General features: G+C 48.4%; 1 protein-coding gene across 5 annotated transcripts in view; it reads left to right on the forward strand.

Moving 5' to 3' along the window:
• DLG5 (discs large MAGUK scaffold protein 5) overlaps positions 10,464-24,914 on the forward strand; it is a 119,364-nt gene continuing 104,913 nt past the window's right edge. For all 5 annotated transcript variants that reach the window (XM_018042256.1, XM_018042257.1, XM_018042260.1 and 2 more), the window contains exon 1: positions 10,464-10,832. In XM_018042256.1, coding sequence (XP_017897745.1) covers positions 10,529-10,832 — 304 coding nt within the window. In that variant the 5' untranslated portion in view covers positions 10,464-10,528. The remainder of the gene's footprint in view (positions 10,833-24,914) is intronic.

Below are 24,914 nucleotides of genomic sequence, written 5' to 3' on the forward strand. Positions count from 1 at the left end.
CAAGTAAGAAAACAGAGTCACTAAGAAATTCAACAATTAGGAAGTGTGGAAAGACACAAAGATAACTCAGATGAGAATAAGCAAAGGCTATATACTCTGAGTTTGCTATAGCAAGTGAGTCAGCCAACATCGCTTGCTTTTGGTATGCAGAGAAGGGATAAAGTTTTTTCGTGGAAAAAGGGGAAGACTTCAGGTATCCTCTGATTGGAGGCTGTTGGCATGGGGTGCATTAACTAGTAGACAGCCTGTGTAGGGCTTCTTCTTTACTAGAGGTAAAGAACCTGCCCGCCAATGCAGGAGCTGTAAGAGATGCGGGTTCAGTTCCTGGGTCGGGAAGATCCCCCGGAGGAGGACATGGCAACCCACTCCAGTATTCTTGCCTGGAAAGTCCCATGGACAGAGGAGCCTGACGGGCTATGGCCCATAGGGTGGCAAAGGGTTGGACACAACTGAAGTGACTTCACACACACACACATCCTATGTAATTGGTTAGGGGAGCATATTTGGCTTTCTCTTGTTGGTGCGAAGTTATAAGAAGATACAAAATTAGGGAAGTAGTCAGTTATTAAATCCTGGCTCTTTGAGGCTGATTGCTAGCGGGGTTGTTTGGTTTCTGCAGACAGATCAGCTGGTTTTCTAAACTGGTTGCTTCAGACTGTGGGTCAGAGTTCTATTTTTGTATGTGGTCTGGCCATCGTCCATTCGCACATTCAGTCTCTCAGAGGTCTCCACGGCCTTCCACTGAAGCCACTACCTGTGCCGTCACCTGTGGCCACTGATGCAGGAACACCTTGTGTGTCTGTGCTTGCCTAAACAAGGACTCCCACAGAGGGGCTTTCCCACCCAGGAACAACTCCAGTAAAACGGCACAGCGCTGGCGGTTCCCGGCTGGCAACTGAAAGCCAGTGTTCCATCCCTTCTAACACGCTGTTTCTGACTCGGGTTCATTCTCACCACCTCCAAGAGTCTTACTAGGTCTTGGGTCCATTTGCATCTGATTTACATGTGTCTGCAGACAGGACAGCTATTGATTTCTAGCTTGTTTTGTAGTGGCTGGATTCCATTCCTCTGAAAGCAAGAGTAGTTTTTTTTTTTTTTTTTAATTAATTGAAGTATGGTTTATTTACAGTGTTGTGTTTAATTTCTGCTGTACAGTAAAGTGATTCAATTATATATCTTCTCCTCCATTATGGCTTACCACAGGACATTAAATAGAGTTCCTATAGAATGCTATACATTAGGACTCTGTTATTTATTCATCCTGTATGTAATAGTTTGGATCTGCTAATGTCAGACTCCCAATCCTTCCCTCCGCTTGGCAACCACAGGCCTGTTTCCTATGTCTGTGACTATTTGTGTTCCGTAGATATGTTCATTTGTCTGGTATTTCATATTCCATATGCAAATGATATCATACGGTACTTGTCTTTCGGACTTACTTCACTTAGTATGCTAATCTCCAGCAATCCGAGTCGCTGCCCATGGCATTACTTCATTCTTTTTTAGGGATGAGTGGTATTCCATTGTGTACGTGTATCACACCTTCTTTATCCTCTCATCTGCCGATGAACACTCAGGTTGCTTCCGTGTCTTGGTTATTGCAAATAGCGCTGCAATGAACATACAGGTGCGCATGTCTCTTTGAATTGTAGTTTTGTCTGGGTATATGCCCAGGAGCGGGACTGTAGGATCATATGGCAACTGTGTTTTCAGTTTTTTGAGGAAACTCCATGTTATTTTCCATAGTGGCTATGCCAGTTTATTATACATTCTGGCAGGGGTAGTACTGACGCACTGTCCAAAGCTCTTCTGAGGGCTTCCCCAGTGGTGCAGGGGATACGAATCTGCCTACCGATGCAGGGGGCATGGGTTCAATCCCTGGTCCAGGAAGACTCCACACACCGCGGAGCCACTAAAGCCCACACGCCCCCAGCTACTGAGCCCGGGCTCTGGAGCCTGCCCGCTGCGACTCTGAACCTGTGTGTTACCCAGAGTCTGTGCCCTGCAGCAAGAGAAGCCACCACCATGAGAAAGCCACGCGCCACAATGAAGAGTGGCTCCCACTCACGCAGCTAGAGAAAGCCTGCACACCGCAACCAAGACCCAGTGTAGCCAAAAATAAAGAAATGATTATTTTTAAAAAAAGCTCTCCTGAGGGTTCTCAGCCACTCTCTTACCGTAGGGATTTTCTCTCTCCTGCAAGATGGGAGACACAGCTAGGAGGGCTGGGAGCGGCCTTGGGTCCCTCCTCTGTGACATGGAGCTGATCGTAGTTTTTATGGCCCGTGGGTGAAGGGAGATGAATTTGGACGGTAGGGAAAGCCTTTGGTACAGTGCCCAGTGTGTACTTAGCACTCAGGAAAGGAGAACTGTCATCCTTTGCTCTTTGAGACAGTGGACCTCTCAGACTAGCGTCAGTCCTTGGCTTAGACCAGAAAGATGGAAGTGCTCCATTAGGGCATTCCTGAGCATGGTGATGGGCACCAGGAGCAGGTGGGCTCCTTTCTAAGGTTCTTAAGTGCTTTGAATCTCTGATCTCACTCAGAATTTCACCCTGTCCTTGCACTCCAGGCAAGCTTCATCACTAGGTATGAGCCACTCTCTGATTACTTGTTTTAAAATCTTAGAGCATTTGCCTCGGAGTTTTCCTGAACTAAGAGCAAAAACAGTCTGGAAGAAAAATGTCTCCACAATCTGAGATGCTACCAAGAGCCAAGCTGAAGCCAGTGTTTTCCTGAACAGGTGTAGTTCACTTCATCATCATAGCATTCCTAAAGAGCTATGTGAAACGTGGTGTTTTCATAAATAGAATTCCACTTTTGGCATCCCAGGAGAGTTCATTCTTTTAAGGAATTCCTCAAGGAAATCCTTTGAAATGTCATATCTCAGATGTTGCGCCACCTGCATTTTCCAGGGTATAACGATAAAAGGATCCTGGGAAGTCTTGCTTCTCCGCTCATACCACACTCACACTGGAACAGCCCCATTCCTGCCCACAACGCCCTTCCTCTTGTGCATGTGCGCACACGCGCACATACTCCCTCTCGAAGGCAGCCTTGCTTACCTCTGAGGGGGCTGCATCCAGGGAGCAGACACGAGGATCTGTTTCTTCTCCAGGGAACAGCTGTCTTTCACCCACTGGGAAAGTCCAGGGTCAAGAGGCCCCTGGGGCTCCAGCTCACTCAGCCTGCAGAGAAGGCCCGGTTTCTAGGGATCTTCCTTTGAAAACTTCCCCACCAATAGCTGTTGGAGGACTGGGTTCTGTTTTCCAAAGACACCATAAAAAATTACCCCCAAAGTAAGTCCTGGTGGAGGAGCAGGTTGCCGTTGGTACATATAACTGTTTTTTGAGGGCCTACCAGGGGGCAGGCACTCTGGCAGCGACTGGGGATTCTCCAGTGGATGTTGTTTCTGTCCCAGAAGAGCTCACAGTCTGAGGATCATTAGTCTTCTGTTGCCATAACAACATCGCTACAGACTTTACAACAACCTACATCTAAGATCTCACAGCTTTGTGGGTCCAAGGTCCAGACAGCTGGGCTGGTTTTCTCCACCCAGGGTCTCGCCAGGGTAAAAGCCAAGGTGCTGTCCAGGTGGGCTCTAATTGGTCGGTCATGGGAAGAATCCACTTCCAGGCTCATTCCGATTGTGGGCAGAACCTAGGTTCTTGCTGTCGCAAGACTGCTATCCCTATTATTTTGCCAGCTGGGGACCACCTTTCTTTCCTAGACCCTCTCTCTGCCCCCTTTGTGTGTGGACTCCTATAGCTCAGCTGGCAAAGGCATGTCACATCCTTCTTATGCTTGGAATCTCTCCAATTTCCCCTTCTATTGGCTCCAGCCTGAGAAAATCCCCTGCTTTGATTAGATCGGGCCCACCTGGATAATTTAGGCTGTGCTCTCGCTTTCAAAGTTTGTCATTTTAGTCACACCTGCTCAGTCCCTTCAGTTGTGGAACATAATATATTTCATATTTAGAGGCTCTGAGAACTAGGGCATGGACATCTTTGTGAGGGTGCATTCTGTGTACCAAGGGGATAGAGAGAAGTAAACGGGCAGTTCTGAGGATGCACAAACATGCTTGCGCACTTAGTCACGTCTGACTCTTTGTGACCCCATGGACTGTAGCCTGCCAGGCTCCTCTGTCCATGCGATTGCCCAGGCAGGAATACTGGAGTGGGTTTCCATTTCCTCCTCCAGGGGATCTGCCTGATCCAGGGCTTGAACCTGTATCTTCTGCACTGGCAGGCAGATTCTTTACCACTGAGTCATCTGGGAAGCAATTTTTAGGATGAGTGTTGATAAATGTTAATAAAGGGGAGGTAAAAAGTTGCAGTCTAGCTAGAAGCAGAAACATCTAGCCCTTTCTAGAGGAAGTCAGGAAGGCACGTAAAGCATGCTACCTTCCTAAAGCTGGTAACATCTAAGTTGAAATGTGAAGAATCAACTCTGAATCAAAGGGTTAAAATTCTCAGTAAGAGTCTGCTTGCAGAAACCTGGAGTGGGCCATGCCCACCCTCAGGGCTTACACTAAGCTGGGGAATGGATTTCTGTGGAGATGCATCTTTAGTGGGGTCTTGTGAGCCAAGGATGTATGCAGGACAGGGCAGGACAGTGCAGGAGAGGATGGGGTCCTGGCGCTTAGCCCTCCAGGGGTGGTGACTCTGCCTGGAGCCCCCAGCCTGCCCCCTGCCTGCAGATGTGGCTCCCTCTCAGTGCTCAGTCACTCAGTCATGTCCAACTCTTTGCGGCCCCACCTTCTATAGCCTGCCAGGCTCCTCTGCCTGTGGAAACTTCCAAGCAAGAATACAACCTCTCTTACGATGTTTCTGATGCTGCTCCTTTTTCAGAGGCTCTCTTTCCTCATCTTTCCATTTTTTTGAAGCACATATAATTTTTTGAAGCAGGGCCTTAGTGCACAACTCTTTCATTCATTCATTCATTCATTCTGTTCACTTGTTAATTAAAAAGTATCAGCTGAGCACCCACCACCACATGCCAGGCGTTATGGGAGGCAGGTACAGCAGAGAACAGCAGAGAAAGGGCCCCTGTCCTCACCTGTCCTCTGACTAGAAGTGAAATAGACGTCTTTCTGCTGGAGCCCACACCATGCTTTCAGAAGCCTAAAAACAACTGCTGAAAACCTGTTGCTACTTGCTACAGGGAGCCTTTCCTTTCAGACAGACAGATGAGATGGTGGAAGCCTGCTATTGATTGAGCATTAACTCCTTTGATATAATGCTTGACACTATCCCTCATCAATCGATGAAGAGATTGAGGCACAAAGAGGTTTATCCAGTGTCATCCAGCTGATAGGATTCCCAGGTGGCTCGGTGGTAAAGACTCTATCAGCAATGCAGGAGACCCAGGTTCGATCCCTGGGTTGGGAAGATTCGCCTGGAGGAGGAAATGGCAGCCCATTCCAGTATTCTTACCTGGGAAATTCCATTGACAAAAAAGCCTGGCAGGCTACAGGGTTCTCAAAAGACTCAGACATGACTTAGTAACTAAACAACAACCACCCAGCTAACAAGGTGCAAAGCCATTCTACAAGGCAGGGACTTCCCTGGTGGCCCAATGCCTAAGACTCCATGTTCCCAATGCAGAGGGCCCAGGTTTGATCCCTGGTCAGGGAACTAGATCCCACATACCACAACTAAGAATTTGCATGCCACAGCTAAAACCTGGTGCAGCCAAGTAAATATTTAAAAAGTAAATAAATCAGGCAGGCTCACTGCTGTAGTTGCCTGATCAAGCACTGCGTTACGCGGTTCATATGCCTGCTACATACTGAGGGCTTCTTATAAGTCCTATCACTGAATACTCCTAGTAACTCCACCAAAGGGGAATGTTCAGTCCCAAGGCTGAGAGGCAGAAATGGAGGCTCAGAAATGTTAACTAGCCCAGGGTTATCTAGGGAGTGAGTGTCAGCGCTGGGATCTGAGTTCAAGTCTGTCCTGCTCCAGAGTGAAGGAAAGGCCTTGGGGTGGTGTCAGGAGACCTAAGTGGGGGGAGCAGTTCTCTAGGGGGAATTATTCTCAGCAGTCAGTTTGCAAAGCGCCAACCGAGGGATATGAGGTCCATGAGCATGTGGAGGTTCTGTTGTCAGGTACTGGTTCTTTCCTGAGGACACAAGAGAGGGAAGGGCCCCTTTGAGAATGGGGAGACCCAGGCCTGTTTGTTGACAAAGGGAAAGGGAGGCCATTTGTGTGTGTGTCTGTGTGCAGGGAGGGCGTGCAAAGATTCTCTCCAGAGTCTGGAGGGCTGTTGTCAAGGAGGAGCGGCCCTCTTCCTCTAAGATCAGAAGGAGGAAAGGTCTGCAAATCCATAGAGAAATTCTTAGGCAGAAGAACAGTGAGGAGACCAGGAGATGTGGAAAACGGGGACAGCCGTCTTTGTCCACTGTAACGAGACTGTGTTAGCTTCCTGGGACTGCTGTACGAGGTTACCACAAACTGTTGTGGTTGTTCAGTCGCTCAGTCGTGCTTGACTCTGTTCTACCCCATGGACCCACCAGGCTCCTCTGTCAGTGGGATTCTCCAGGCAAGAATACTGGAGTGGGTTACCACAAACTGTCGGGGGAGCTTAAAATGACAGATGCTTACTAGCTCACAGTTCTGGAAGCTGAAGGTCAGAAATAGGGGTGCTGGCAGAATTGGTTCCTACTGGGAAGTTCTGCAGGAGAGTCTATTTCAGGCCTCTTTCCGCAGCTTCTGGAGATTGCTGGCAATCCTTGGCGTTTCTTGCCGTGTAGATATAGCACTCCAACCTCTGCCTCTGTCTTCACATGGTCTTGTGTGCGTCTGTGCCCAAATTTCCCTCTTCTCTAAGAACATTAGACTCTGGATTAGGGCCCCCTAATCGAGCCGCCCACTCCTGTATTCTTACTTGGGAAATCCCAGGGACAGAGGAGCCTGGTGGGCTACAGTCTATGGGGTCACAAAAGAGTTGGACACGACTGAGTGCCTAAACAACAATCCAATATAATGTCATTTAAAAAATATTTATTTGACTGTGTCGGGCCTTAGTCGGGGGAGCTCTGCTGTGTCACGTGGGATCTTTCATTGTGACACATTGACGGGAGTGTGGTGCATGGGCTTCATTGCTCTGCACCATGTGGGATCTTAGTTCCCTGACCAGGGATCAAACCCATGGCCCCTGCGTTGCAAGGCAGATTCTTAACCAATGGACCAGCAGGGAAGTCCCATGGCCTTGTTTTAATTTGATTACATCTGTAAAGACCTTATTTCCAAATCAGGTCATGTTCACAGGTGCTGGAAGTCAGGGCTCAAACATATTTTTTTTGAGAGGGGGATGACACAATTCAACCTAGAACAGGAAACAAAGGGAATGGTGTGAGGGAAGATGCCCTAGAGGAGTTAAAATGCTACAGAAATGCAAGGTCATATCAACGTCACTGGCTAAAGAACTACGGTTGAATATGTTTATAAAGTAAATGATTTCCTCCAGAATTTATGTTTTGCATAAAACCCCCGAGTTTCCAATAAAGGGTCTGCTGAAAGTAATCATCTATCACTCTGTAGCCCCTGGGAGAAAGCACTCATAGCAAATGGACTTCCTCACTGCTTCCTGGGAAAGCTTCCAGGGACACAGCACCCAAGCTCCTCACCTCTTTTTAGGGGTTACTGGGAGATGGTACCTCCCTCCTGCCCTCTCCTACCCAGGCACCCTTTGGACCTAGGACTTAGTCACAGTTTGTTCTAACCACAGACCAAATTAGTCTCCCAAACTTCTCCTCTTCTGTTCCACCTCCCTCCCACTCCTAGATTTCTAGTTAATCCAGCTAGGAACAGAGCTCCCAGTGTGTCCGGAAGAGTGGATGCCTTTGCAGATGATTTAGGATGTAGGGGAACAGGTGACCAGAAGGGGGAGCCACCTTTCAGGGGCAGGAGTGGGAAAGACAGGGAGGGAGCTGGTCTAGACCCCCGGCACTGGGCAATAGAATAGCCTTCCCACCCCCTAGAACTTTGCTCAGTTATAGAAGCCCAGAGTACCTAAGAAGGGAGTCCTCTGAAAAGAGTTGAGTTCCACCATTTTGGGTCCACTTTGGGTCGTGGAGCCCTTAATGAATTCGATGAAAGTCACAGACTCCTGTCCCAGAAAAATACATATTGTAGACAATTTGTTGTTGTTGTTGTCTGGTCACTCAGTCGTGTCTCTTTTGCGACCCCATGGATTGTAGCTTGCTAGGCTCCTCTGTCCATAGAATTCTCCAGGCAAGAATACTGGAGTGGGTTAGCCATTCCTTTCTCTAGCGGATCTCCCCGACCCAGGGATTGGATCTGCGTCTCCTGCGTTGGCAGGCAGATTCTTTACCCCTGAGCCATTAGGGAAGCCCATTGTAGACAATATGTGTCTACAAAAAAGGTTTAGATAATTTCAAAAGCTTCATCGACACCCTTGAGCTTGTTCATATCCCCTGATGGGATACACTCTCCCCTCATCTTGTTTTTCTCAGGAGAAAACTGAGAACAGCCAGGGGCAATTGATTTGCTTCCACACCGTGTAGCTACTTAAAAGGAAATCCAAAACCGAAGTGCAAACTCTGGTACTTTTGTTCTAATCACTATACATAGAGTTTGTTTCCATTGAATAAAAGCGACTCCTCCCCCTAAAGAAGCAGCGTGGAAGAAAGCTGCTGTTGAGGGGAAGCAGGGAAGTGGCGATGCTGGTGGTGGGTGTGACAGCAGGGAAGGCCCCTGTGATCCCCAGGGTTTGTAAATGAGCTTCACTCAATGAATGCACCACCCCTGGGATTTCCTCTCTACACTAGCCGGGTGGGATTATTGGAAGTGCCCAGTTGGGAGTCTAGCTCTTAAGGACCTCCTCCTGTGGTCAGGAGGTAAATGGTATGTGTCGGCAAGGGCAGGAGACCTTCTTGAACTTGGAGCCCAAGTGTAGATCCTCACTGAGGCCATCAGGGGAGCAAGGCTTCTGCAGCCCATGGATTTACCTTCTCCAGAGACTAGCTGGAATCTGGGGTGACATCTAGGAAGGAGAGCACTTCTCTTGCCAAAAAGACGCAGTGGCTCCACAGCACACCCCACCACTCTCTTGTTCTTCTAGCAACCCATTCCTCCATCTCTGGCTCCAACATCCCGCTTCTTTAGACACTGGGGACCAACCCATCTAAAATGCGGGTGAGGCATAAATCCTGATTAACTCGGTCTCAGGGGATAATACTGGGATATTTTCTATATAGGGCTTCCCTTCCAGCTCAGTCGGTAAAGAATCTGCCTACCAATGCACTGTAGCCCGCCAGGCTCCTCTGTCCCTGGGATTTTCCAGGCAAGAGTACCCGCCAGGCTCCTCTGTCCCTGGGACTGTATTCTTGCCTGGAGAATCCCAGGGACAGAGGAGCCTGGCGGGCTACAGTCCACGGGGTCGCAAGAGTCGGACACGACTTAGCGACTAAACCACCATCATTTTCTATATAAGAGCTCCTTACAGTGAGTGGGGATAGCTCACGGATTTGGGGGAGGGCTAAATTTGGAGGTGGCCAAGTTTAGGGGACATCCCCTCAGTTGTCTCGAGGCTTGATTGTGGAGTATTTCAGATTAGAAAACGCTAGACCGGGGGGCAGGGCTTTGTTTGAAGGGGGTCTCCAATAGCTTGGGGGCTGGCCATGTGCCTAGCTGAGGGGGCGGGCTGCTTCCCACCCGGCCCCTAACTCCGCGAACTCTACCGCGGGTGGAGCCTGGGCCTCGGAGACCCGGAGGGCCAGCGCGCGCGGTGTCCCCGCCTCCCAGGCGGGCTCGGGGCGGGGAGGTGGGGACCCCTCCCCTTCGCCCATCCCCTCGGGGCCGGCCGCCCGGGCTCCTGAAAGGCCGGCCGCGGGAAGGGAGGGGAGAGAAGAGGAGGGCGGAGGGACAGACCGGCGGCGGCGGGGCGCGGGCATGGCGGAGCGGGCGGCGGCCGCGGGGCCCCGGTGAGCCCGGGCCGGGGCGCACGGAGCGGGCCGCGCCGAGGCGGGCCCTGAGCCGTCGAGGGGGCCTGGCGAGCACGACCGCGCCACTTTTCCTCTCGCAGCTGTGATTGCGTTCGGGGGGCGGCGTTTCGGGGCGAGTTTTTTCTCGCGGGGCCGGCGAGAGAGCGGCGCGCACCGAGGGGGAGGGAGGGGGAGCATGCCCGGCTGGAGCCGGGCCTCGGGGCGCGCCCCGGCCGCCGTCCCCACCTCCGCCTCCTCCTTCTCCTCCTCCGTCTCCTCCTCCTCCTCCTCCTCTTCCAGTCCCGCCGCCGCCGCCGCCAACATGGCTGCGCTCCTGAGCCCGGGAGGCGGCCGCTGCTGAGCGCCGCTCGCCGCCCGGGCCCCCAGCCCTCCCAGGCCCCGGCCCATGGCCCCCGCGGCCTCGCGGCTCCCGGCGCGCTAGGGCGACCGCCAGCGCTCGCCGCCCCGAGGCACCCGGGTCCCGACGCCGCCCGCCCGCTTGCCCGCCTGCGCGCGCGCGCCCGCCGGCCTCGGGGAGCCCGGGAGCCGTCCGGCCGGGCGGGGCGGGGCGGCCGCCACCATGGAGCCCCAGCGCCGGGAGCTGCTCGCCCAGTGTCAGCAGAGCCTGGCCCAGGCCATGACGGAGGTGGAGGCCGTGCTCGGGCTGCTCGAGGCCGCGGGAGCGCTGAGCCCCGGCGAGCGGCGGCAGCTGGACGAGGAGGCGGGAGGCGCCAAGGCGGAGCTGCTGCTCAAGCTGCTGCTGGCCAAGGAGCGGGACCACTTCCACGACCTGCGGGCGGCGCTGGAGAAGACGCAGCCTCACCTGCTGCCCATCCTCTACCTGAACGGCGTCGTCGGGCCGCCGCAGCCCGCCGAGGGCGCCGGTGAGTGTCAGACCCCTCTGCCCGGCCCCTCGCATCCGCCTTCCGCAACTCCTCTCTCCGGTTCTCCGAGAGGGGAGGTCGCGAGGGCCATTCATCTACATGGCGCTGGCCGCGCGGAAAATTTGCTTTCCTTCAGCCCGCCGGGGGAGGGGCTGATGCGTGGACCCCCTCCCCCCCCCGACCGCCCCCCGCTTCCCACCTCCTGCAATCCCGCCCTTGCTGTGAACAATGCCCGGCACTGTAGGCCTTCATTCTCCAGGTGCCGCGGCACGCAGCGGGGTCCACTAGAGACCACCGGGTCCAGCCTGCGGGGCGGCCTCGGAGGTATGTCTAGTCAGTCCCTTTTCTGAGACTCTTCATCCACCAGTCCTTTGAGAACCTCTGCTAGCCTTCAGTCAATGTTAAGGTCTAAAAGAATAGAGCCCGGGCCAGGGCTGGTACTCCTGAATTTTGGTCCCTGGTGCCCGGTTTCAGGACCGCTCGTGCCTTTTCACTTTCTGATTTTCTTAGCTCCCTCTGCTCTGAGCTCAAGTCTGTTTTGCTCGGCGAGACTTGTGGTTGACTATGCACAATGCCTGCTAGGTTTCTTTGGAAACTGGGCCGGGAAAAGTTGGGGGGAGTTGCATTGCACCATGGGAAAATCTTAGTAGTAGCTGCTGGGGCTCAGGTCTTTCCCTGAGGGTGTGCTAGCTGTTTGAGGAGGGAAGGCTGGTGGCTGGTACCCTTGGATGGTGGGTGATGAATCCTTGAGTATTCCTGTGTATGTGTGTGTGTGTGTGTGTGTGGAGGTGGGTATTACTGAGAGTTGGTGACAACTGGTAGGCTTGGCGTGGCCTGTTTGGGGATTGTGGAAAGCCAGGCTTTTAGACAGGGAAGCTGAGGAAAGCATAGCTCTGAGGAAGGAAGAGCCAGCAATTGTTGGGCACCTACTGTTGTGACAGGCACTCTGCTTTGTCACGTTTAATTGTTACCACTCTGTGAGCTGTGATTCCTACTTTGCCAGAGACAAAACTCCAGCTTGGACTGGTTAAGTCGCTCAAAGTATTGGGCACCAGGAGTTTCCAATTATGACCCATTGTTTTATTTAACCCCTTCGAAGCCAGGAAGCAGCAAGTGCCACCTTTTCTGTGTCTTGTCTTTGTTTTAAAAGTGAATGGAGAGGGCTGACAAACTGCCTGTAACAGCTTGTAGGCCACAGGCTGATGAGACCCGTTTATTTGGCTGTTAAAAGCCTGACTTATTAAGGAGATGATTTTATAAACTGTTCCTGGTAACAGCTCCGTTGGATATTGGCCATCTCAACCGACTTTTTGTAGTGAAGGCAGCTGACATACAGAGACTGAACTGCTGGCTACACAGCAGATCGTTTCATTGGTGGCCCTTCTGTCTCCACTGTGGGTTTCTGACTCTAGCATTTTCGTCTCTCAAATCTGCATTGTCCCCCAATTACGATCATTTGTGCTGGTCAACCTAGTCCTCTCCTGGGATGATGGTTTGGAAGATGTTAAGAAGAGCTGTTGGATGTGGCTATGAGGATAATAAGGTCAGAGGGAAATCTCTTTGGACTAACTTTTTATTCTTTTCTTTTTTTAAAATTAATTTTTTCATTGGAGTGCAATGCTGTAGTAGTTTCTGCTGTTAGTTTCTCACTTTACTGAGTGAGTCAGCTAAGGGTATATCCTATAGCCCCTCTTTTGTACATTTCCTTCCCATTTAGGTCACCACAAAGCATTGTGTAGAATTCCCTGTGTTACACAGTAGGTTCTTCAGTTATTTACCTATTTTATACATAGTATCTTTTTAATTGCCTTGCTGTCTGTCTAGCTGTCTGTGTTTGAAGGAAGAAATTGATCAAGGAAGCTGGAAGCTGGTGCAAGTTAGAATGCAGACTCAAGTTCTGGGTGGGATGTGTTGAATCAGTGCTAGCTTTAATCTCTGGAATAGATGAATTGTCATTAATTAGGTCCCTCTCTCTTCCATGCCTGGTGGATAAGGTGGGGCTTCTCCGAGCTGAAGTTCTGGAAGCTGGTCTGACTTCTAAGGAAAGAATGAAATAAGGTTTGGATTTTATTCTCAAGGGCAGCTTTTCAGACCCTAGTTTTAACACAGTGTAGAGCTGTGTAGCTTTTCAAAAGAAAGTTGTTTATTTTGGTTTGGTTGTTGTTCGCTAAGTCGTGTCCGACTCTTGCGACCCCATGGACTGTAACCCACCAGGCTTCCCTGTCCATGGGATTTCCCGAGCAAGAATATTGGAGTGGGTTGCCATTTCTTCCTCCAGGTGATCTTCCCGACTCAGGGATCGACCTGGGACTCCTGCATTGCAGGCGGTCTCTTTACTGACTGAGCCACGAGGGAAGCCCAATTTTAGTTAATAGTTTAGAAAAAAATAGGATGGCATTTGACCTGGTAAGATGCCATGTAGAGCTTTTGGGCGTGAGGGATGACATGGTGTAACATAAACCGCAGAGCCTTGGGATCTTTGTAAAGGATGAATTGCTGTGCAGTGATTTTCCAGCATATTTTCTTGCAGCCAGGGAGCCCCCCGTATGTTGCAAAGCTCAGTGCCTAAAAGGACTGCTCAGGTTGAAGGGATAGAAGCACCGGTTTCATCCCCGAGGAGCCAAAGCCAGGGAGGCTCAGCCCTGTGTCCTGGTCTTTGCTCTCCCAGCAGGTCCCACTTGGCACACAGGTGCATAGCGCTGCCTGTCCATCAGCCTTAGTGCAGGGCTCTTGTGGGAGCTCCAGGGAGGAGCCTGTTGGCTTCCCAAGGACCCACAGCCTCAAGCGGAGGCGCCCTTGTCACTGTTTCTCCATCCAAGGTCCTGCCATCACCCAGTTAAGGGCTCCCTTGCTGGATTCCACATCCCATGTGGACCCCTGGCCTGGAATGCCCATCCCCTGGCTAGCACTTGTGTGCTGTGGGACTTTGTTGTGAAAGGGAAAGTGAAGTCGCTCAGTCGTGTCCGACTCTTTGCGACCCCGTGGACTGTAGCCCTCCAGGCTCCTCCATCCATGGGATTCTCCAGGCAAGAATACTGGAGTGGGTTGCCATTTTCTTCTCCAGGGGATCGAACCCCGGTCTCCTGCATTGCAGGCAGACAGACGCTTTAACCTTTGAGCCACCAGGGAAGCGGTACTTTGTTGTGGTGCAGGGAAATGATGTCTGACAGCTCCCCATGTGGGGTCTGGAACTGGGGGAAACTGGCCTAGGTGGCACTGGGCAGGTAAGCAAATCGAACTTGTCTATTCTGCTCATGCTCAATGAGAAAGAGCCCGGACATTTATAATCTACCATGCTTAGGCCTGGAGTTTGAAGGTGACTAAGAAACCACAGTGTGGTTTTATTCTGGGGGCAAGGGGGACTTCTGTAACAGAATTGACAGCACATTGCTATTGAGCATTTTCAGTCTTACAGCATACTTTAATATCTCACTGAATCCTGTGGCACCCCGTGGCATGAGTGCCGCTTTTCCTATGGACGCAGGGTTCCAGGCCTGTCTGTGAGATCTGAGGACAGACTGGAAGTCGCAGGGCAGGAGGGAGCTGGAGTCAGGCTAAGTGCAGCGCTCCAGATTCCATGTCCTTGGTGGTTTTTCCTATTACCTGGGTAGGCCCTCCCATTACAGCTTCAAGCCATTTCCTGCGTTGGGAGCTCTGTGGAATTTTGTAGCTTTCCCTTATCCCAGTACGTGAATATTTAAGAAAGGAGTAGGTACCTTTGTCCCTGCTGGTGGTAGAGAGAGGAGAGAACTGTTCTCTTCTGACTGGCTCAGGTCTCTAGCTTTTCCCGCAGGTATCAGGATCAGGTTTGTTCACTTGGAACCCATGAGGTCCTTTGTTTTTTCTCTTTGATTCATTTGCCAGCACCTGGGTTTTCTCTCTTGAAGCTCCTCAACCGCCTGGCCCTGGGCCTCAGGGTCCTCGTCTGTGAGTTGGGGCTTCATGACCTGCCTCAGCTACTGGGAGGCAAAATGTGATTGAGGAGGATCGAAGTGTCTGGTCCTGCGCTTGGTGCAGACAGGGCCAGGGTGTGTAGGATGTAATTCCAGCCTGCCGCTTGCTGCCTGGGTGGGCGAATGGGACACTGAGAAGAGGGACGTTGTGAGACAGATCAACCGAGCGATACAAATACCACGGGGCTCGATGGTAACGAATCTGCCTGCCAGTGCGAGAGATGCAGGTTTGATCCCTGGGCCAGAAAGATCCCTTGGAGTAGGAAGTGGCAACCTGCTCCAGGATTCTTTCCTGGAAGATTCCATGGACAGAGGATCCTCGTGGGCTCCAGTCTGTGGGGTCGCAAAGAGTCAGACACAATTGAGCACGCACGCCATCATCATCCTAACTCTGTCTACCACTCGCTGTCCCCACTCATCCACCTCCGGTGGCTCTAGTTACACCTACACGTGGAGGGCTCCCCAGACGCTTTTCCCAGCAGGCCTCTCAAGCAGTGCAAAAGAGGCACAGCATGGGGACTGCTGGCTGCCCTCCCTCCTGTGCGTCCTGAGCCGAGTGTCTCCTCTCGCGCCCTCTGTGCCTCCTCTTGAGTTTCCGGGTGAGCTGACTGACGTGGCTTCGCTCGAATTAAGAGGATGGAGACAGTAGTGTTTGCTGAAGGAGCCGAGGAAGGCTCCGAGGAGGGGTTGTGGCTTGAGCACGGTGTTGAAGGGGTTCTCTGAGCATGCAGAGGGGAAGGAGGAAGTTTTGGGTGGGAGAAACAAGAGCAGAGGCCATGAGAGGAGCAGTATGTTTTCAGGTTGTAGAAATTAGACCAGCCTGAGTGAGCAGGGCTTTGGCATTGGCTCTAGATGGGTTGGGGTGCAGAGGTAATCAGAAGGACCATGAGGGCTAGGCGGAGCGAGGGGTTTATACACCACTTGGAGTTTAGGCTTTGTACACTTGTCAGGAATTGAAGCTGAAGGAGTTTTCTAAAAAGGAATAACCCTGCCAGGTTTCTAGTAGGAGCAGTGCACTTGGCTGCTGATTGTAGGTGTGGATTATCTATTATTCATTAGAGGTTATCTGGACCTTTTATTGGCAGGCAGATTCCTCACCCTTGAGCTACCAGGGAAGCCCTCCTTTGGTTATTTTAATTGTGTTAAGAGGAAGTGATAGAAGAACTTGAAAGTAATGATTGAAATGAGATTTCTAACAGAAAGGCAGTTATTATTTATCCCTCTGTATTAGATCAGGCACCTATGATCGCAGGCAACAGAAACTTAGCTCAAACTGTATTAGACAGGAAAGAGGGATTGATTGTATAATATTCCAAAACCTTGGAATGGATTGGGGTAAATGGCCTTTGGGTGATTGATCCTGAATGCCGTGGGCGTTTTCTATTAATGTCATCCTGGAACATGACCTCAGGCCCCTCTTGGCTTCATCTTCACAGCCTCTGACCAGAGAATAAAGGGAGCTGAATCCACTAAACCAGGCAGAAAAATCTCATGGAAGGATTCTGATTGGCTTAACTATGGTCACGTGTCCATGTGAGATCCAGCCTCTGTGGCTAGGGCTAGAGGATTGGCCCAACCAATAGGGTAGCGTGATGGGATGCTGTGATTGATTGGCAGCTTGTACCAGTATGTCTGCTACATGTGGTCTCATCTTCATATGATGATGTAGTTTGGTGTGGGCTGGTGGGAGAGGTTGTCAGATTTTACTAGGTTTTAGACTTGAAGCTTTTTTAAAAAATATAAATTTATTTATTTTAATTGGAGGCTATTTACTTTACAGTATTTTAGTGGTTTTGCCATACATTGACATGAATCTGCCACGGGTGTACATGTGTTCCCCATCCTGAACCCCCCCTCCCACCTCCCTCCCCATCCCATCCCTCTGGGTCATCCCAGTGCACCAGCCCCAAGCACCCTGTCTCATGCATCGAACCTGGACTGACGATTTTTTCACATGATAATATACATGTTTCAATGCCATTCTCCCAAATCATCCCACCCTCGCCCTCTCCCACAGAGTCCAAAGACTGTTCTATACATCTGTGTCTCTTTTGCTATCTCACATACAGGGTTATCGTTACCGTCTTTCTAAATTCCATATATATGTGTTAGTATACTGTATTGGTGTTTTTCTTTCTGGCTTACTTCACTCTATATAATTGGCTCCAGTTTCATCCACCTCATTAGAACTGATTCAAATGCATTCTTTTTAATGGCTGAGTAATATTCCATTGTGTATATGTACCACAGCTTTTGACTTGAAGCTTTTTCATTCTCCTCTCTCACTTTCATCAAGAGGCTTTTCAGTTCCTCTTCACTTTCTGCCATAAGGGTGGTGTCATCTGCATGTCTGAGGTTATTGATATTTCTCCCAGCAATGTTGATTCCAGCGTGTGCTTCATCCAGCCTGGCATTTCGCATGATATACTCTGCATATAAGTTAAATAAAGCATGGTGACAATATACAGCCTTGACTTACTCCTTTTCCAATTTGAAACTGGTTTGTTGTGTTCATGTCCAGTTCTAACTGTTGCTACTTGAGTTGCAGGCAGATTTCTCCAGAGCCAGGTAAGATGGTCTGGTATTCCCATCTCTTGAAGAATTTTCCACAGTTTGTTGTGATTCACACAAAGACTTTGGCATAGTCAATGAAGCAGAAGTAGATTTTTTTCTGGAATTCTCTTGCTTTATTTTGATGATCCAATGGATGTTGGCAATTTGATCTCTGGTTCCTCTGCCTTTTCTAAATCCAGCTTGAACATCTGGAAGTTCTCGGTTCACGTACTGTTGAAGCCTCACTTGGAGAATTTTGAGCATTACTTTGCTAGCTTGTGAGATAAGTGCAATTGTGTAGTAGTTTGAATATTCTTTGGTATTGCCTTTCTTTGGGATTGGAATGAAAATTGACCTTTTCCAGTCCTATGGCCACTGCTGAGTTTTCCAAATTTGCTGGCATATTGAATGCAGCACTTTCACAGCATCATCTTTTAGGATTTGAAATAGGTCAACTGGACTTTAAGATTTTAAGCAAGACAGCCTTACTGAACGCATCTCCCTCTCTGTTGTTCAGTTATTCAGTTGTGTCTGATTCTGTGACCCCATAGGCTGCAGCACTCCAGGCTTTACTGTGCTTTGCCATCTCCCAGAATTTGCTGAAATTCATGTCCACTGAGTTGGTGATGCCATGGAACCATCTTGTCCTTTGTCATCCCCTTCTCCTCCTGCCTTCAATCTTTTCCAGCATCAGGGTCTTTTCCAAGGAGTCAGTTCTTCGCATCAGGTGGCCAAGTATTGGAGTTTCAGCTTTAGCATCAGTCCTTCCAATGAATATTCAGGATTGATTTCCTTTAGTATTGACTGATTTGATCTCCTCTCTCTCTACAGAATATTTAAAACAATAACTACTTCACTGTGCTATTTGACAATCCATGGTAGGAAAAAAGGAGCATCTATTACTGTGGTGGGCAATGAAGCCTGGAACCAGCCTTAGAACCAGAAGCTTGGGATTCTCCTGATGTATCTGAGGGTTATGTGAGAACTCCTTATAAACTCCTTATAAACGGATGCCAGGGTTGCTTTTACTGTGGCTGTGGATCACCAAGAGTAGAATGTAGCCTCCATGAGCCAAATTTGCTGTTGTATTCCCAGTGCCTAGAATAGAGCCTGGCCCAGGATGGGCATTCAGTAAATTTCTATTGCATGGATAACTATTCAGCTGGTGTGGCGAATGAGTGATGTGTCCCTGTGAAGTCCAGATCCTCTTCAGAAATAGGTGCAGATTCCTAGGTGGTGACTTCACAGTGATAGAGGGCTGTGAAAGTGCGGGAAGACCAGGGTGAGTTCCAGATGCACACACGGACATCCCCTCCCACTGTCTGTCTGTGATGGAAGCAGATGGTGTGACTTTGGTGTCGGAAGTCCCCAAGTCACGCCTCAGGTACCAGCACTGTGGGACTGGCTGCCAGGAGGCCTGTGGGGCAACCCCATTACCAAGAGTTTTGGATGGGAATCTGCTCCTAACTGTGCAATGTCTTGACCTTTGATGAGCCTCTTAACTATCCAGGGCTTGTTTTTTTTCCAGTGAAAAGCTAGATGAGGTAAAGTTGGAAGAAGTTCAGGACTGCCTCGGTCCTCTAGGGCAGCAGTCCCCAACCTTTCTGGCACCAGGGACCGATTTCGTGGAAGACAACTTTTCCACGGGATGGGGAGGGGATGGTTTTGGGATGATTTAAGCAGATTACATTCGTTGTGCACTTAATTTCTAATCTAATGCCACTGTTGATCTGACAGGAGGTGCTGGTGCAGGGTTCTCAGAACTTGCAAGGTGGCATTAGGTCCAAGGAAACTTGGTGATGGGGTTGGATTAGACTTCTGAGACTTCTTCTAGCTCTGTACCACGCTCACTATTTTTTGATTTAGCATTAGTGTTGAGTGATTTTTGTACTCTGGCTTTCTATTTCCTGAAAAACTAAGCAGTGTAGGAGAAGTATTTTGTCTTCGTTTGTTTGGTCCACCTCATTCCAACCACCAGAGAAGGCAATGGCAACCCACTCCAGTACTCTTGCCTGGAAAATCCCATGGACAGAGGAGCCTGGTAGGCTGCAGTCCACAGGGTGGCTAAGTCGGACACGACTGAGTGACTTCACTTTCACTTTTTGCTTTCATGCATTAGAGAAGGAAATGGCAACCCACTCCAGTGTTCTTGCCTGGAGGATCCCAGGGACAGAAGAGCCTGGTGGGCTGCCGTCTGTGGGGTTGCACAGGGTCGGACACAACTGAAGTGACTTAGCAGCAGAGGCAGCATTCCAACCACCATCATGAGGGGGCTCTTTATTTCCTATATCTTAGGAAGATGTGAGCCACACAAATAGTGGGCATAGAGCAAGAGTGCTGAACTGCCTGTCGTCCTGTGCAGTAGGGAGGCTGAACGTGTTCAGAAAATAATTTTAAATGGGATTGAGAAAAAAAAAAAAGGGAAAAAAAGAAATGGGATTGAGTTGGGAAGATACTTTTTTTTGTTGTTGTTTTTTCCCACCTTTTTCCCTGGGGCAGATTGCATATCTCTGAATTGTGTGTGTCTATTGATCTGTTTGAGACAGAGTTCCATGAAAGTGCTACAGGAATATTTTAAATTAAACAGATACTTTGAGTGTTCCATGTTTGCCATCCAATTCTGAACCCTTGGTGGGTAATTGTGGGGTGACTGTTGACCTTGATGTTTCATTTCACACTAAGGGTCATAATCCATTTGCTTTGTACTTTTGTTTAATATTGTGGTAAAATATACATAGCATAACATTTACCATTTGAAACATTTTTTTTGCTGTTTTTTGCATTATGGCAAAATATTTGTAACATTAAAATAATTATCTTGTTCAGTATTAAGTGTCCATTTCAGTGCTATTAAGTACATTCTCATTGTGCAACCATCCCCACCATCCATCTCTAGAACTTTTCTCATCTTACGAAACTGAAACTCTACCAATTAAACAATAACTCTCCATTCTCCCCTCCTCCCAGCCTCTAGCAACCACCATTCTATTATCCTTTCTGTCTCTGAATTTAACTGTTCTAGGTATCTCATAGAAATGGACTCATAGAGTCTTCATCGTTTCGTGACTGGCTTGTTTTCACTTAGCATCATGTCTTCATGGGTCATCCATGTCAGAATTTCCACTTAATCTTTAAATATTTAAAGAACACATAATATAAAGTTTACCATCTTAACCGTTTTAAATGTGCAGTTCAGAAGTGCTAAGTGTATTCTCATTGTTGAGTAAGAGATTTCTGGAACTTTGACATCTTGCGAAACTAAAACTGTATCCATTAAACAATAACTCCTCCTTCCTCCCTCCTCCACCTCTGGGAATCACCCTTCTACTTGGTTTCTGTGAATTTGAGTCCTTTAGCTAGCTTGTGTAAGTGGAATCATACAGTATTTGTCTTTTTTGTGACTGGCTTATTTCACTGAGGGAAATATCCTCAACGTTCACCCATGTTGTGACATGTGACAGAATTTCCTTCCTTTTTAAAGACTGAATACTATTCCATGTATATACCACATTCTGTGTATCTATTCATCTGCCAGTGGACTCTTGGGTTCCTTTCACCTCTTGTGACTAAAACTGCTGTGAACCATTCGTGCACAAATACCTCTTTGAGGCCCTACTTTCAGTTCTTTTGGTTATATAACCCGGAGTGGAATTATGGTTGATGTGATAATTCTGTGTTAATTCTTTAAGGAATTTCCATACTGTTTGCTTTAAGTTTTAATTAGAGGAATTCCTACTGTCTACAGCACCTTGACTCGGGGGTGAGTGTCCTGCCTGGAGTCCCAGTGTATGTTTTATTATTTTCTAAAAATTGTGTAATTTTTTCCCCCCAGACTCATTTTGGAAAGTGTCGAGACATTCCTTTTGGACTTTAAATGTTTTAGTAGTCATCTGTGGCTCTTTTGAGGACAGGAGTTGTAGACCATAGCATCCCAGCAGCGCTCATATCTGGCCAGGAGATGTTCACACATTTCCTTCATGTTTGCAATGCTCATATCTCCATCCCCAGAGGCCTAGAAGTATGTTAGTTATTTCTGCTTTGTAGACACTTGCTCTTTATCCCATTCAGGGTTAGTTTGGTTATACAGACTTGAATCCAGGGTAACTGGCTGTTAAGATTTTTCTTTAGAAAAACCTAGATCAGCATTTCCCACAAAAACGTCTTCTAAACAGTAGTTTGGTGGGATGTCAGGGGTGGTATTTGTAAAAGGGTCCTGTGGTTAAGTACATTTGAGCAGTGTTGTTTTGAGAAGGTCATGCAGGCTCCTTTAGTGGGAGCCTCTCAAGTCACCAGTAAGCCCGTCTTGGGATTTCACTGGAGTGGGTTCACTGCAGTGTTTCCCAAACTGATTTGACCACAAAGTCCTTTTTCATTGAGCATCTTGCAACATAAGTGTTCTGAGAAGTGCTCTCTCGGGAAACTTTAGCATTAGTGCAGGGAGTTGGAACATCAATGTATACCATCATTTTTTGAATTTTCTCACGACTCTTTCATTCAAGGAACCAAAAACCTTAAATTCTGATACCAGCTGAAATGGGCATATGATTCTGGGGCTATTGGATTTTTTTTTTTTTTTTGCTACGTTGCTGATTCTGACGTGTAGTGGATTCTGGAACCAGTAGATTTTTAGGGAAGAGTGTGTGATCCTGCCTAAGTAAGAAGTATGACCTCTCTGGGCCTTCATTTCCCTAATGTAGCTCAATAAGAATGGTCTCGTTCATGATGATTATTGTTTGAGATGGTTAAACCTCTTGTCGTCTTCTCTAAGACTGAACTTTGGTCCATAGTTGGGGTTTCTGAGGGGAACCTTGGAAGGATTTGTAGAGACCTGTCCTGGTGGTTTGGTGACTGTAGGTTCAGGATTGGTTAACTGTTGTGCGAATCTTTCTGAGCCCTGGGGAATTGTTGGGCTGGAGATTTGGAATATGGCCCGGAGAATGATGTTACTTCTGAAAAGATGGGTGATACAGCTGAACGACCCAGGTAGCCTGAGCATCACTGATGGGTTTGGAGCCCAGGAGTAAGGCCACAAAGAGCTGAGTGTCATGAGCCCAAACTTGGGGAACCCCCACAAGTTTAAATCTTGGGTCTTCCGTCTTAGGCTATGTGATTTTAACAAATCGCTTAACCTCTGTGGGTTTTCTTTTTCCTTATCTGTCAAAGGACTAATATTCTCCTCTAGGGCTTTGGTGAGGATCTAGGAGATTTATGTGAAGTGAGGGCAAGCTATTGCTGCTGCTTCTGCTCTAGGAGGTACCTGCCCTTGAGTGGAGAGCCAATCCCCTAACTGTCCTTGGAATCAGGAAGTGTCATAAGGTACAGAGAGATGCTCAAGGGAGCGTGGAGAGTGTGCCGTGGACCTGGAAGTTCACATTCCTGGGGCTGCTCAGAACACACCTTCACAGTGCTTAGGTCCTGGGGTCTGCAGTTAAGGAGGGCATTGCCATGGGCTGTGAGGAGTTCAGCTCCAAAAGGACCCAGGGACGAGTTATTTTAAAGGAAAGGTGACTTAGAGGGGCTTGGATGCCTGTTTTCAGGTGGACATGGACGGGTGATGAGACCTGATTTTTTCTGACCCCAGAGAGCTAACTGGTAGAAGATACTGGGAGATAGAATTGAGTACAATGTAAGGAAGAACCTTTCTCTCTCCCTCCTATCTTCATTTGAAACTATATATTATAAAAATACTCAAACATGTGTAGAGATTACAAACTCCCAGCTCCCAAACTTTCGTTTTCTATAATATTTTCAGGCAAATCCCAGCCATCATATTACTTTCTCCATAAATACTTAAGGAAGTGTCTCTAAGAGATAAAATCTTAAAAAAAAATGTTTTTTTTTACAGCTGACTGTATTAACAATTTATGTCATCTCATATCCAACTGATATTCAGTTTTCCTTAATGGGCTTCCCTGGTGGCTCAGATGGTAAAGAATCCGCCTGCAATGTAGGAGACCTGGGTTTGATCCCTGAGTTGGGAAGATCTCCTGGAGAAGGGAACAGTTATCTACTCTGGTATTCTGGTCTGGAGAATTCCGTAGACAGAGGCTCTGGTGGGCTACAGTCCCTGGGGTTGCAAAGAGTCGGGCACGACTGAGTGACTTTCACACTTTGCTTATTGCAGGAATGCCTTTTTATTGATGGTTCGTTTAAATCAGGATTTTAATAAGGTCCACACATTAATAAGGTTGCCTGGGACCTTTTCCTGGGCTTTTTGTTTAGGGAAGAGCTTGTTTTCATGGTCTGTGCCATCCAGCTATGGAGTGGACTGTGGAAGGTGGTGACATTCCTTCCCTGAGAGTCCACGTAGATGCTGGATGAGCATAGGGTCGTTATGTTAAGGAGCGGATTGTGGAGTCTGATCACAAACCCATGCAGCTCCAGGTTCCTCACGGGAGTGTAACAGACAATTAAATAGAAACAACATATGTGAAATGTAACTGTTTATGAGTTAGATTATTTTATTTTTTTAGCTGTGGGGTTTTTTTCACTAACTGGACTCTTAGGTGAGTAAGCCAGATATATAAGCTAGACAGGGGTTATGGAGGCTTGATGTTTGCCCCTTTTCCTTGTGGACTCCCTGAGGTGCCACCATAGGGTTCTTTGGGTTCTCAGGATTCCTTGGAACTGAGTTTGGAAACCACTGTGCTTGGATGCTTGTATTGTAAGATGCTCTCTGTGATGAGAGAAGTGAAGAGCCACCCAAAGTCTCACCTTCTTTTACCTGAACTGAGCTGGGTTAGTGAGTGACAACCAGATGCAGAGGCTGTTTTTGCACCAGATACTCTTGTCTTTGCCTGTTTCCTCTGTTTACCTTTGTAGGTTTTCTTTGGGGATGAACCATGCTCTCAAAAATGACAAATGACCAACTACTTAACAAAACTATTCTCTGTTACCCAAGGCAGTGATGGGAAGGAGCAGAGTGAAACCTCATCAGATGGGGTCAGGTAGAAAGTGGTTACCTTTATGAAAAATTATTTTTTAAAAAATAACATCACTGACTGGCCCTACCCCTACATTGCCTAAGAGAACGGTTAGTTGCTGATGCATAAATAAGCTGCTTCTGACCTGCAGCCTGCAGGTGGGGTTCCTGGAGCTGCCTGTGTGGAAAGCCAGCAGAGATAATCGCTTGTGACTCTGAGCTGTGGCCTTGGTGGCTGTCTCAAGCCAGGGTGTGTTTTCTCTGCCCACAGTGCTTTCTAGGTGTGGCCTCTTTCCCGGGTGGCTCTCAGGCTTCTTTCTGGGTCAATTTCAGGTTACTTGTCTGGATGGTAACTAACTCCTTAACATGGCCTGGGATCCCCAGACAAATATTCTTGTCTATCACTTTGACCATTGTAAATCTGCTGTTCAAATGTGGTGAAAATCTATCCAGCCAAGACTGAGTGAGAGGATAACAAACCACATGGGAAGAAACTTAATTATATTAAAAAAAAAAAAGAAACTTAATTATATTTTTAAATTTTGATGTAAGAAGGCATACTTTTAAATAAATATAATGACCTTTTTAATAGTCACGATAACTTCCATTCTTCTTGCTCAGGGTGACCTCTTTTTTGTCTTATCTGGCCAGAAC

This window comes from Capra hircus, chromosome 28, assembly GCF_001704415.2.
Source record: "Capra hircus breed San Clemente chromosome 28, ASM170441v1, whole genome shotgun sequence".
NCBI classification, from domain to species: Eukaryota; Metazoa; Chordata; class Mammalia; order Artiodactyla; family Bovidae; genus Capra; species Capra hircus.